General features: G+C 34.9%; 1 protein-coding gene across 1 annotated transcript in view; it reads left to right on the forward strand.

Moving 5' to 3' along the window:
* Positions 1-12175, forward strand: part of Znrf2 (zinc and ring finger 2) — a 105448-nt gene that overhangs the window by 19561 nt on the left and 73712 nt on the right. Inside the window, exon 2 of the mRNA XM_033755973.1 lies at positions 5-76. Coding sequence (XP_033611864.1) covers positions 5-76 — 72 coding nt within the window. The remainder of the gene's footprint in view (positions 1-4; positions 77-12175) is intronic.

Consider the following 12175-nt stretch of genomic DNA (forward strand, 5'->3'; position numbering starts at 1 on the left):
GGAGGGGGGCCGAGAGTCGCGCTTAGCCCTGCGGCCCCGCGCACCCCGCGCGTCCTCCCCGGGGCCGAGCTCACCGGTAGGGAAAGTCCTTTTTTTCCAGTGGGGTGCGTGGGACAAGCCTTGTTGTAAAACAAACCGACGAAACAGCCCGCGTGGTTGTGGTTTTCAGTACGAGGAAGTCAGCAGGAGACCCGTTGCCAAATGTTCTATCTGGGGACTGAGTGGTGAGCAGTTTTGAAGGCCAAAAGTCAGATGGACATTTTGAGTATTTGACAAAGGAAGTTTTCTCCTTCGAACCGACTTTTAATATAAAAGGGTAACCTTCAAGTCTCTGTAAATAGTCTCACCTACCTCGTATAGGTAGGTACGTTCATTGGATGCATGTGTTAATGGGAAGTGTGTTTTGAACCCCAGTAAACTGCCACTTTATGTAACGGTTAATGCCCGTCCTGCTTAGCAGGAGCCTTCAAACAGTAGAAAACAATTTCTTAAGGAGAGACTGGAAATAATCACAACTTTCCTCACAAGATGCTGTCATTGGCTCCGTTCTTTTGAAGAGAGCCAAGGAAAAGTCACTTGTAAAAGGCTTTTAATAGCAAAATAATGTGTTTTTAAAACGTAGAAACCGAAGAGAGGTGGCTTGCTCTGAGGAAAATGAACTCAGTGTTTTATGCTGACGTAGAACACCTCTCTTCATATAGAAGGTAAACCTTCCTGTTTCATTGCGTTGAGGTCTGATATTACATTCACAACGGATCACAGAAGAGCAGTGAAAATATATACCCTTCATTTTTAGGGCCCTTGTACTTAAGGAATGTAAGAACTTTGGGAATTGGTAAGTGGAATATTCGATATGTAATTTATCTATTTTGATGTTTCGCCAGTAGTCACACTAGCATAAGCCAAAAATAAGAATGTGATGTTTAGTTCTCTTCATCTTTTTAGTACTACTTTGAACGTTCAGTATGGGACACTTGACTTTAATTACTTGTTTACAGTCATTTTTGCTATGTAAATAAAAATATTGATGTTTCCTAAAATTGGGCCATCTTTTAAAAAGCTTTTGTTATTGAGAAAGTGAACCAGCAGCTCCTTTTCTGTGACTTGATCACAAGTAACAAAGTTGAAGGTGCAGTAAAGCACTTTCTAAAGAATTGGAGATTAGTTTGAGAATAAACTTTTAAAAAATACTTCCTTTTCAAATGAAAATTTGCACTTAGTTACAAACTTTTAAAGCTACCACATAAAAGCTAAACAAGTGACTAGGAAAAGCTTTGTGAAATTAATACTTAATACATGATTTAGTACTTCTGTTCATTTTTTAAAGAGCTGACAATTTTCCTTGACAAAGTACATTTGTATGCATTTATTTTATTAAAGTAAATACATTCCATTCATACTGGGCGCAAATGGTTGACATCCAGGCTTGATAGTAAATTTAGGAAGTAGAAAAGATCTCATTGTTGAAAGTTGGAAGTAAAGCAGTTTTTTAAAAAATCTAAATTCTTAGATTTTGTGCACCTACCATATAAGTTTTTAGTGTTGTTGGATTAGAAAGCAGGACAGTGACCCTGAGGAACTTGTGGCATTCTTTTATATGTAGGTCTCTTCAGAGAATGAAGCACCCTCGTCCTCTGGCTTCCATTGTGTGCAGTGAATTTAACTTTTTCTTTCCAGTGTGTTTAGAACAATTCTAGTTATGTGTTATTGGGACATTTGAGAAAACAGTCATTCAGTTTTCCATGTCTTCCCGATTCACAGGAGAAACCTCAGTTGAGGAAGGTTTTTGGAAGGGGATCAGAAAAAATAACCTGTACTTAGTTAAATAAGGGGATCAGTGCCACGACCTTCAATCCTTGTTGAGCCAGAGAGATGTAATAGACTTATGTAAAGCAGCATTGCCTGAGTGAGGTATTTTAGTGGGTGGGCTCATGAAGAAAATAAAAGTATATTTCTCATCCTTCTGAGATTTAGGGAGATGGATGAAGAACCTTATTATTTTACAAATTAAACTTGATGACACTTCACATTGGCTTTTATTGTGTAATATTAATGTGTTTATTAAATTACAAACTAAACATATTTGGGCATATATTCATTTGAAAATTGAGGAAAAGTGTTTCTAAATGAATAGAAAGTTCTTACTGTAATTTTATAAAATAGTTGTTTTATTATTGTTTCCTAATAAGAAAAGGTGGTACTATTAAGATTTAAAATTGTTTCTTTTCTAGGCAGTCATGAAAATGAAAACTTAGTACCACTTTTCTTGGTTTTTTTTTTTAATCTGAGTCCAGCAAGTTGATTAATTAGTAATTTTATCATAATTGCTAAATTGAAGAAGGGTTTTTTTGTGATAGTTTTATGTTTTGCTATATTTTGCACATATATTTTAGCTGTTCTTATTTATGTCTCCCAGAGAATGGAAAGAGAGCCTAATCCGGGTATCCCAATTTGCAGAAATTTCCTAGAAGAATAGAATGACCCGACTAAGATTAGAATTTGTATAGGAGTTTGTAGATGAAATAGGTCTTTGTTGTTTTTGTTACTTTTTCCAGACAGATGAGTTTAACACTTGTAAAATGAACAGATGCTCTCTCTTGATTATTACTAATATTGTTCATCACCTTTGTTTTAAAATTGATCTTTGAGATGGGTATGTTGTATATGATTAATCCCAGCACCTGGGAGGCTGAGGCTGGCCATCATCATGAGTAGAAGGCCAGTTTGGGTTAGTGAGACCTTGTCTCGAAAAAACAAAAACCAAAATAAAAAAACCCCACAAAAACCAGTAAAATAGGTCTTTAATGGCATAGGCTAATATTTAAAATTCCTGGTGCAATATCTTAGGATTTGCTTGACTTTATTTTATATCTACATTTTCCCACTTAGTTGCTAATGTTCATAAAAGCAATTAATATGAGATGGTAAAATAGCCTTCATTAATGCAATAGGATGGGGAGGTGAATTAGATGATGAAAGTATACCAATGAAAAGAGGTTATTTCAAGAGAAATTATGTGGCTTTTTGGAATGAATCCATGAGTAGAAATTAAACATTAAAATATAAAATGAATTAATTTAAGACAATCAACCACTAGTACTATGCTGCTTTGGGCTGCCTAATTGTCTTGAGCTTGTTTGGGTGTGGTTTGCTCATGAGTGTTTCAGTAGTCTGGTTTTAATTCAGGTGCCTTCTGTTAATTATGAAACCTTTTTCTTTACATTGAAGCAGTGTGGCTGATTTCTTAAAACTGACAAGTAAGATCTGTATTTCCGGGAAGATTTAGTTCTCTTAATTTTAACACAGATGTGAGGTTTTATGATATAGATCATTAACTGTTATCAAATTGTTCTTAATCATTGCTTCTAACTGAAATTAAGTGCCAAAATATTTGAGTTTGGATATTTAATTAATAAGCTACTTAATAAGCTGTATTCCTCAATGTTCTTTTATTTAATTGTAGATTTTTATGGGGAATGGCAGAACAGGAATATCTGATTGCTTCTTCCTAGGAAAAATGATACTTTTAATTACCATTCCTGCCACCTTTGAAAAGGAACTTTGGGGGTTAATGTTTCTTTCCTGTAATGTCATCTATCTTTAAACATGACAGAGGATAACTTATGTTGCATGCTAAAGTGTGGCCTCTGTCATGGAGGTTTCTGCTTTGGGGTTTTTTGTTTTTTTTTTGGAAGTACTGTACCTTGACTGCAAGGTCATGGCAGGCTGGACTGAGGAGTGGTATCTGTTGCACAGGCCCCATCTGATCTGAGAGTGTCTTGACCTCTAAGTATTGTACCTGGATGCATTGCTGGCTGTTGTAGTTCCTGTCAGAGAAAGAGCTCTTTTATTTTACTGACACGATGTCTCTATTGGTGGCAAATCCCCCAATTGATTGCTTTGCCTAGTGATCATTAAGTAGATTATTTCTGACTACCAGTCTCCTCAGTTAAATATCCATTTTTTTCATATTTCTTATACATTTTGTGCTTGTAGGAAAATTGTGTGAATATACTTACTACATACATTGACTATATTTAAAATTGGGAATAACGGCAAGTGGGTTAAAATAAAGGACTGCTTTATTACGGCAGGTGGGTTAAAATAAAGGACTGCTTTATTACGTAGTAGAATACTGTCTTAAGATTTAGTTTTATGTAAATACTCTTGAGCACTACGTAAGTGAAATGTTAGTCTGTTTTAGTCTTGCATATACTCAATTCATTTGACATTTGTGTGTTTAGAAATTGGAGAAAACATAGCCCTTTGTGTGAATAAAGGGCTCAGAAATATCTTGGGTTCTAATTATTTTCTGTGCTGCTCATTATCAAATTACTCTTAATTTAGCTGCATAAAGCAAAAGACACATTTCTTAGTTTCTATGGGTCAAGAGTCTGGGTACAGTTTTTAGCCTAGGTCCTCTATGAGACTCCAATCAAGGCATTGGCCAAGATTACATTTTTACCTACAGATTCAGCTGGAAAAGGATTGGCATCCAGACTCCCTCTTATTATGTGGCAGAATTCATTTTCTTGTGGCTGTTAAGTTCATGACAGCCTACTTCAAAGCCAGCAAAGAAGAGAGAGAAAAGCAAAATGGGCTCTTGCTATATCTATATAATTGTTAGTCCCCGCCCAACTCATTGCCTTTAGTGAATTTCCTGTGGTTAGAAGCAAGTTATGTCTGGTTCACACTCTAGTGGAGGAAATTTCGAAAGGTTTAAACACCAGAAACTGGGAAACAAAATTGGTCACCCTAAAGTTTTGTTTGCTACATTATTAAACTTGGTTTGACCGGGTGAACATGTAACTTTTCTTTGAAAATGCATTTTTAAAAATAACTGTATTAATTTATATGGAGAGTGTAGCATTAGTAAATATGTACTGAGCTCCTTTGAGAAGCATGACATTATAGGTGTTAAGGGTACAAACAGGAGTCTTTTTCTTTCTTGTTCTTTCTCAGTTCTTGAATTTCAGAGTAGCCTGTGATTATTATATAATATAACAACTTCTATTGTAGGATTGATAAAATGCTTAGTGAGGTATCTTTATCCAGGTTAACCTAAAAGAATGCCTCATAGAGGAAGGTAACATTTGGGTTGTTTTGAAAGATTTAGAATTTTTATTCAGAAGGCACTACAGACTAAAAAATCCATGCAGCCTGGGATTTTGATAGGGCATATTGAAAAGTATATCTGGATTGTTGGGTGCATGGAAGAATGATGAAGGATAGAAAATTGGGCCAGATATCAAAGCCAGATATTATAGTGCTGTTGGATAACCAAGTTTGAAAGCCTATCAGTAGCATGATCAGGCTAGGGGCATCATTGCAATCATAGTTTACATGGATGACTACCTTCTCTAGTTGTATAGTGTGTAGCTTTTGAACTGTGAACAACCCTGATCAGGATAACATTTTTTAAGGAGAGAGAGAGTAACAGGAAAATAAGGTAGAACATTTGTTAGTTGGTGGAAGATGCCTAGATTGAAATCATGACATTGTTGAGGGAGAGAAGTTGGATTTGATTGAAACTTCTAAGGTAGAACTGATGGTAATTAAGAACTAGGGTACATAGTGGTATCTTTACCTAGTATTAAAAAGGGAGTTGTATGTAGTGTTGCATTCCTATAATCTAGCTCCTTGGGAGGCTGAGGCAGAAGGACATTAAATTTGAGGCCAGCCTGGGCAGCTTAGCAAGACCTTATTTTAAAGTTTATTTATTTATTTTTGCTCATTGAGTTTGTTGGTACATTTTAGGTATACAGTACAGTTACATTCATTATTGGGATCTTGTGCCTTTACACGACACGCCTTGGTTCTCATTTTTTCCCCTTGTCCCTGCTCTTCCTTCACCCCTCCTCCCTCCCCCTTTACAAACACTTCATTTCCATTTCTTCATTTTCTCATACTTTTTTCTTTTCCCTTATTAGCTTTCCCCTACCCTTCCCACTTTCCCTACACCTTTAGCCACTCTCTTCCTATTTCACATTGTCCATTATATCATTAGGATCTTATATACTATTACAGTTTATTCGCACCAGAGAAACTATTTATTTACACGTGTGACATTTATTTCACTTAGGAGTATATCCTCAATATGTGTCCATTTTCCTATGAATTAATCTAATTTCTCATTCTCTGTGGCCGAGTAATATTCCATTTTATAGAAAAACCTTCTTGAAAAGGAGCTGGGGATGTAACTCAGTGATAGAGTGCTTGCTTGGCTTGTGGGAGGCCCTGGGTTTGACACAAATACAGAATAAAAATAAAAGTAGATAGGGCATATTTTGGGGAGCGATTATAAGCTGTTTTATGCCTGCTAAATTTGAGTAGGTGTAGGATTTCCACCTGAATAGAAGCATCCTTAAGATAGAAACATGAGTCTCTAATTCAGGACCTTATAAGAAATCATGAAATCAACAATTTGGAGATTATTACAGGATCTTAAAAATGGATGATTACCAAGGGAGGACTATAAATTGAGAAAAAAGCAAGGATGGAGTCCAGAGAGCAAGAATTTTAAGAGACAAAGAGACCAAGACAAAACCATATAGAAGAATTGCCATCATAATCTCACCAGTAGAAATAACAAGAATAAAATGTTGACAACTGTGTGTGTGTGTGTGTGTGTGTGTTGTGTGTGTGTTTTAGATACAAAATTTGAAGCACTTCTGTATTTTAAATCTTTCTGATTTTCTAATACAAAATATTAAGGTATACATTTTCTTCCAATAATTGCTTTAGCTGAATCCCACACATTTTGGAGTGTTTTGTTAACATTTAGTGAAAAATACCTTCTCATTTCCCTGTGATTTCTTCTTTGGTCCATGGATTTTCTTTGATAACACACTCTTTTCACTTCAGTTTCTTACTTCATATTAAATTTTTTAAATGATTGCTCAGTATTCCAAAATTCACTCAACAAATATTCAAGGGTCTTCTCAGCCGTGCAATATTCTAGTGATATATAACAATGAAGAATAAAACATTCCTGCTTTCAGAGCCTATATTCAATTTGGGGGACACAGTAAAAAAGTAAATACATAGTGTCACAGGAGGTTGAGTGTAATAGAGGAAGCATATGTGGAAGCACATAGAGATTGTAGAATAGAGACTTGTCATGATTGCTGTTTTATGTAGGGCTACAGAGTTGACCTCACTGTTAAGTGGACGTTCATTTACTCTTTTTTTTTTTTTTCTAGTTTTCTGAGAAAGGGTCTTACTATAACCCAGTCTGGCCTTGAACTCGCTGCAATCCTGCTTCAGCCTGGTGCTGGGATTACTGGTGTACACCACCATGCCCAGCCTCATATACTCTTTTTTAAAGTAGATGTTGATTACCTCTCAGTGTGTGTGTATATATATATATATATATATATATATATATACATATGGCCACATCCTATAGCTTTGGATACTTTTTGTTTGTCTTAAGTCTCTCAGTTGTAAATACTAGAAATACAACTCAAAATGGCAGTAAGTAACAAAACTGTGTAGTTTCTTTAATTATTGGAAAGGATGCTAGGATAACTCAGAATGGAACAGGTACAGAAACCAAGGCTCCTAGGGTCAAACTGTAGTGGTGCTCTTTTTTGTTTTTATACATACAGGTGCTCTAATCTTGCTTTCCACCTAGTTTTATTATGTTCTGTTGAATATAGACATTTATGTTCATGGCTTGATGATTCACCTTTACTTCTAATCCCCATTGATCTTAGAGGCCTGAAGGGAGTGTTTCTCTCCACCTCTTTCAGAAGGACTCTGATGAGCTTATAATTGGTGTCCTGTGTCTGTCCATAAATTCAACTAAGGAAGCGAAGGAGGTGGAATGTTCTCTGTATCCAGACTGCATTCTCTTACTGTGGGAAAGAGTTTGGGTTTTCAAGTCAGGCTGTTTGGGTCAAGTCTATCTTGTCTGTATGACTTAGCCCCTCTCTACCTCACTTTCTTATCTCTAAAATCAGGGTAAAATGACCACTTTGTAGTATTGTGAGGATTAAATTATTTCATACCTTAACATTTTTAACCTAGCATTTAAATTTCTTTAACACAAATGAAAACATCCATGATTGATGTCCTGTTCTCCATTCTCAGTAAGAACACATGCCTTACTCTGGTGTTACATTCCCATGTTAACATCTTAAATTCTGCAAAAAGAATTCAGAGTTTTAGTTTTTATTGTTCATAATATGTTTTTTGTTTTTAAGATTCTCTCCTGAACATTTAAATTAAGCTTTACAGTGCTTTTTTACATGTGGTACAAACTTTGTAATTATTCAGTGTTCTCTAAAATATATTTGATAACCATATTATTATCCTTTTAAACAAAGTTACCTATTACTAAAATTATTTGTTATATTTAAATCACATATAAAATATGTTACTCAGAAGAAAGCAGTAGCAGCTGTGTCTTTTTTGTGTGTAAATATATGCAAATTGAATTTCTGAACCAAAGAAAATATATGTAATGGAGGTTATACAAATAGGGACAATTATTATAAAATTGCCTTAGGATGTGGCCATATAAAATTATGCTGTGCTTAGAGATTTTTTTTATGTACCGAGGATTGAACTGTGGTCCTTGCGTTTGCGAGGCAGGTGGTAGAACCACTGAGTCAAATCCCCAGCCCCTGCTTAGAGCTTTTTTTAAATAACCATTTGAATTTTCTATAAAATATTCTTAGATTATTCGAAATATGTTTTGTGGTTGGAAATGGTTAAAATGATTGGTAGTAAGTTGTACTGTTTTTCCTGGACAGAATCTGAAAAATTTAGCACATCCCCGCTCCATGGTCTCTTCTTAAATCAACTATGAAAATGAAGGAAGTGGGGTGTTCTCTATATCCAGGTTGTATTCAATCCTTGAAGGATTGAAACCAAGGTATACAGACAGAGTAAGCGCTTTATTATTGAGCCAAATTTAGCTTTTTTGTATGGTGGAATATCTCAGGCAACCTGGATTGGATGACGTGACACTTAATAAAGCAGTTTACTGCCCTGCTAATGCTTTGGCATCCTTCAGTTTGAGAGCTCTGAGGCCTTGATTTGGAATGCTCCAGATTTCTTGTAATAAGACTTCTTTAATCACAGCACCTTTGATCTTTTTGAAAGCCAAAATGCTTAATAACTCCTTTGTCTACTGTTTCTTCTGTTTGGTCATATACAGAGTTCTTCAGAAAATTGTCATTACTTTCTTTAAACTTTTACACACAGAGAACTAAAATTAAGAATATTTATTGTACATAATTTTAAATGTCATAATAATCTTAAACTAATAGCATTGCTTTTATATAGTAATTATGGACTAGGAAAGTGATTTCACAGGAACTGTCCTTGGAGATAAGCTTGGAGATGGAGAAGTTAAATAAACTACTTGTAGTTAATAGTATTTAAATATTGTTTTTTTCTGTATCTTAGCTATAAATTGTATGAACTGATTAACTTTCTTTCAGCAATTCAAAATCCTGTTCACTATTGGCTGTTTTTCTTCTGCTATTTTGCATTTTCTCTTTTGTGCTTTTAAAAATTTGTTTTTAGTTTTTCAAAAGATTTAGTTTAACAGCCCTCCAATAATTGTATAAATTGCCCTCACATCATTCACACACATTAAATATTCTCTGAATATCTTGGAATCTTGTTAATATATCTTTTGGGACTTTCTCACCTGGCTCTGGTGAGTGGGTCCTCATATGAGATCTCTGTTCACCATCCTGTCCTTTAGGAGGTTCCATTGCCTCTGTCATGGTCCATCTCCTGGTTCCTTGATCTTTTCTTTTTATGTTCTGCATTGCTTTGGGTGGAATATAGTTGCCTCTCTCCAAATTTGTTACTGAGTTGACTTTGGCTTTTTGTGTACATGGGTATTATTCTGGTTTTTGATCCTGTGTTTGAGCCCTCTTTCCCTCACCCCCCAGCTTTTAGGATCTCAACTTTTAGGACCTTTGCCCCAAGGGTTATACAATTTCATTGTTAATGTCTTGGGATGAATTTTTTGTTTTCATTGATTGGGTATTATTATAACTAGTATTATAACTTTTAGTTTTTTTGTTGTTTATAATTTTAACTTTTAAAGTTTAAAAATTTTCCATATGCTTTCATTTTATTATTGGGAGAGTTTTTTCATACATTCCATTTTTGTTTTGTGGGCACAGTATCTTTCTAAGATTAATAAATATTTATATGTGCATGTTTGTGTTTGTGTATGTATCTCCTTTTATTCCTGATTACTGTTTCGTTCCAATTGCTTTTTCTATTTGACTTCGTCTTCCATTAGGTATTTTTCTGAGACATTTGGTGATCTTTGGCTAATACTCATACTTTAAAATGAGACACTAAAAAGTTGATTGGAACCTTTCTATGCATATAGAGTCATCTGCCTGGGTACTTTTCTTAGGACTAGCAAATTATTGCCTTTTGTCTTACACTTGATCATTTTTACAGAAATGACTTTTCTTACATGAAAGACATAATTTTTTATGCCTAGAAGCATAGTGAAAAGGTTTGGGATCTTAACACTCAAGTGTGATACTTTTATTTAAAGTCCATACTCAGTGTTAATATGGTACCATGCCATATTGATAGTTTTAGCTATTACCATTTTCCCCAAGTCCAGAAATTTTTCCCTCTCCAAATAGCAGACCTCCAGTCTAATTCTGGATTGGAGTTACCTTGGTGTTAGAAGTCAGGGAGGATGGCTAGGGATACCTAACTACTTCTTAGACTGGCAGTGAGCACTTTTCTTTAGACTTTCACTTTTGCTTCTAGGAATGTCTTGTGCCTGCTGTAAATCAGGTTGCTACTTTCCTGTCTTGTTTCTGCAGTGAAAATTATCACTTCTTCCTAAAGTATAACAGTATCACTTTTTTTTTCTATCCTTTCAAAGGCTTATTCTCTTTTAAGATTATATTTTTATCATTTTTAGAAGGATGTTTGAAGTGAGCAAAGGCTTATAAATGTGTTCAACCAAGTCAATTTTAGCTGGAAGTCCTATTTAGCTGAAGTAAAATTCCATATATATAAGCTATATATAATTCAGATAAAGTAATAATTTTTAGTCCTTTCTCTTGTGATCATATTGTCCTAAATGTAACAATTAAGTTTTGTGTGTATTTCCTAACTTTTAATATACTTTCAAATTTACCAACATGTGGGAAAAAGTTTCACTTCTGTGATTTTGCAGTGGAAGCGATTATTAAGAATGCTGTCACGCTTATATTCTACTACAATATGTTTAATACGTGTTTAGGAGATTTTTCTATGGAAGACATACAAAGCGCAACTCTTTAATTGTTCCATACATAAAGCTCCATAATATGTATGTAGTATAAATTATTTAACCATTCTTCTTTAATAAGCATTTAGGATGTTTGCATTTTTACAGTGTTGAACTAAATGTTATGAATATGCCTTTGTACAAACATCCTAGAAATGATACTGTTTTGACACCAATAGATATTATTGCTGAATTCTGGCACTAATCACCTGGAATTAGTGTCAGACCTACTTTTAAGGGCAGCATCTCAAGAAGAACTTCATATGACAGCCATGATTCTGGGTTCTTCAGGACACTTTCATTGCTGCTCACTTGACTGCAGATTTAGTGGGGATAATCACTCCTCAGGTTTGGTATGTAATTTATTAAAATGTCTTAACTCTGGAAAACATTGTACTTATTATAAGGGATATATATACTAGGACCAGCCAGATGAAGAGATACATAGTGCTAGGGCCAGAAGGATCCTGAATGCAGAGCTTCCTTTCCCTCTCCCTGTGGAATCAGGTTGTACCTCCCTTCTGGTACATCTGTGTGTTTATGAACTAGAGAACAGCCTAGGTATCCAGATTTTTTTATTTGGATTTCATTATATACGCATGGTTAATTGAAAATTTGCTGATCGAGTGATAGAACCCAGTCTCCAGCCCACCTCTCCATGAAGACTGAGCTGGCTTCAAGTTCCAACCCTCTAATCATATGGTGGCTCTCTCTATGACCAGCTTTATTATGAATAGTCTGTATAGCATAAAGTCAGGTATGATTTAAGGGATTTGAGCAACAAAGACAATTCTATCACCTGGAAAATCTCAAATGTTCAAGAAGCTCTGTGCCAGAAACTTGGAAAAAAAACAACAACCAAAAAAATGAACAAATTTTTTTTTTTTTTTTTTTTTTTTAAAG

The sequence above is a fragment of the Fukomys damarensis genome, unplaced genomic scaffold (genome assembly GCF_012274545.1).
Source record: "Fukomys damarensis isolate Sample0158 unplaced genomic scaffold, DMR_v1.0_HiC HiC_scaffold_4, whole genome shotgun sequence".
Lineage (NCBI taxonomy): Eukaryota > Metazoa > Chordata > Mammalia > Rodentia > Bathyergidae > Fukomys > Fukomys damarensis.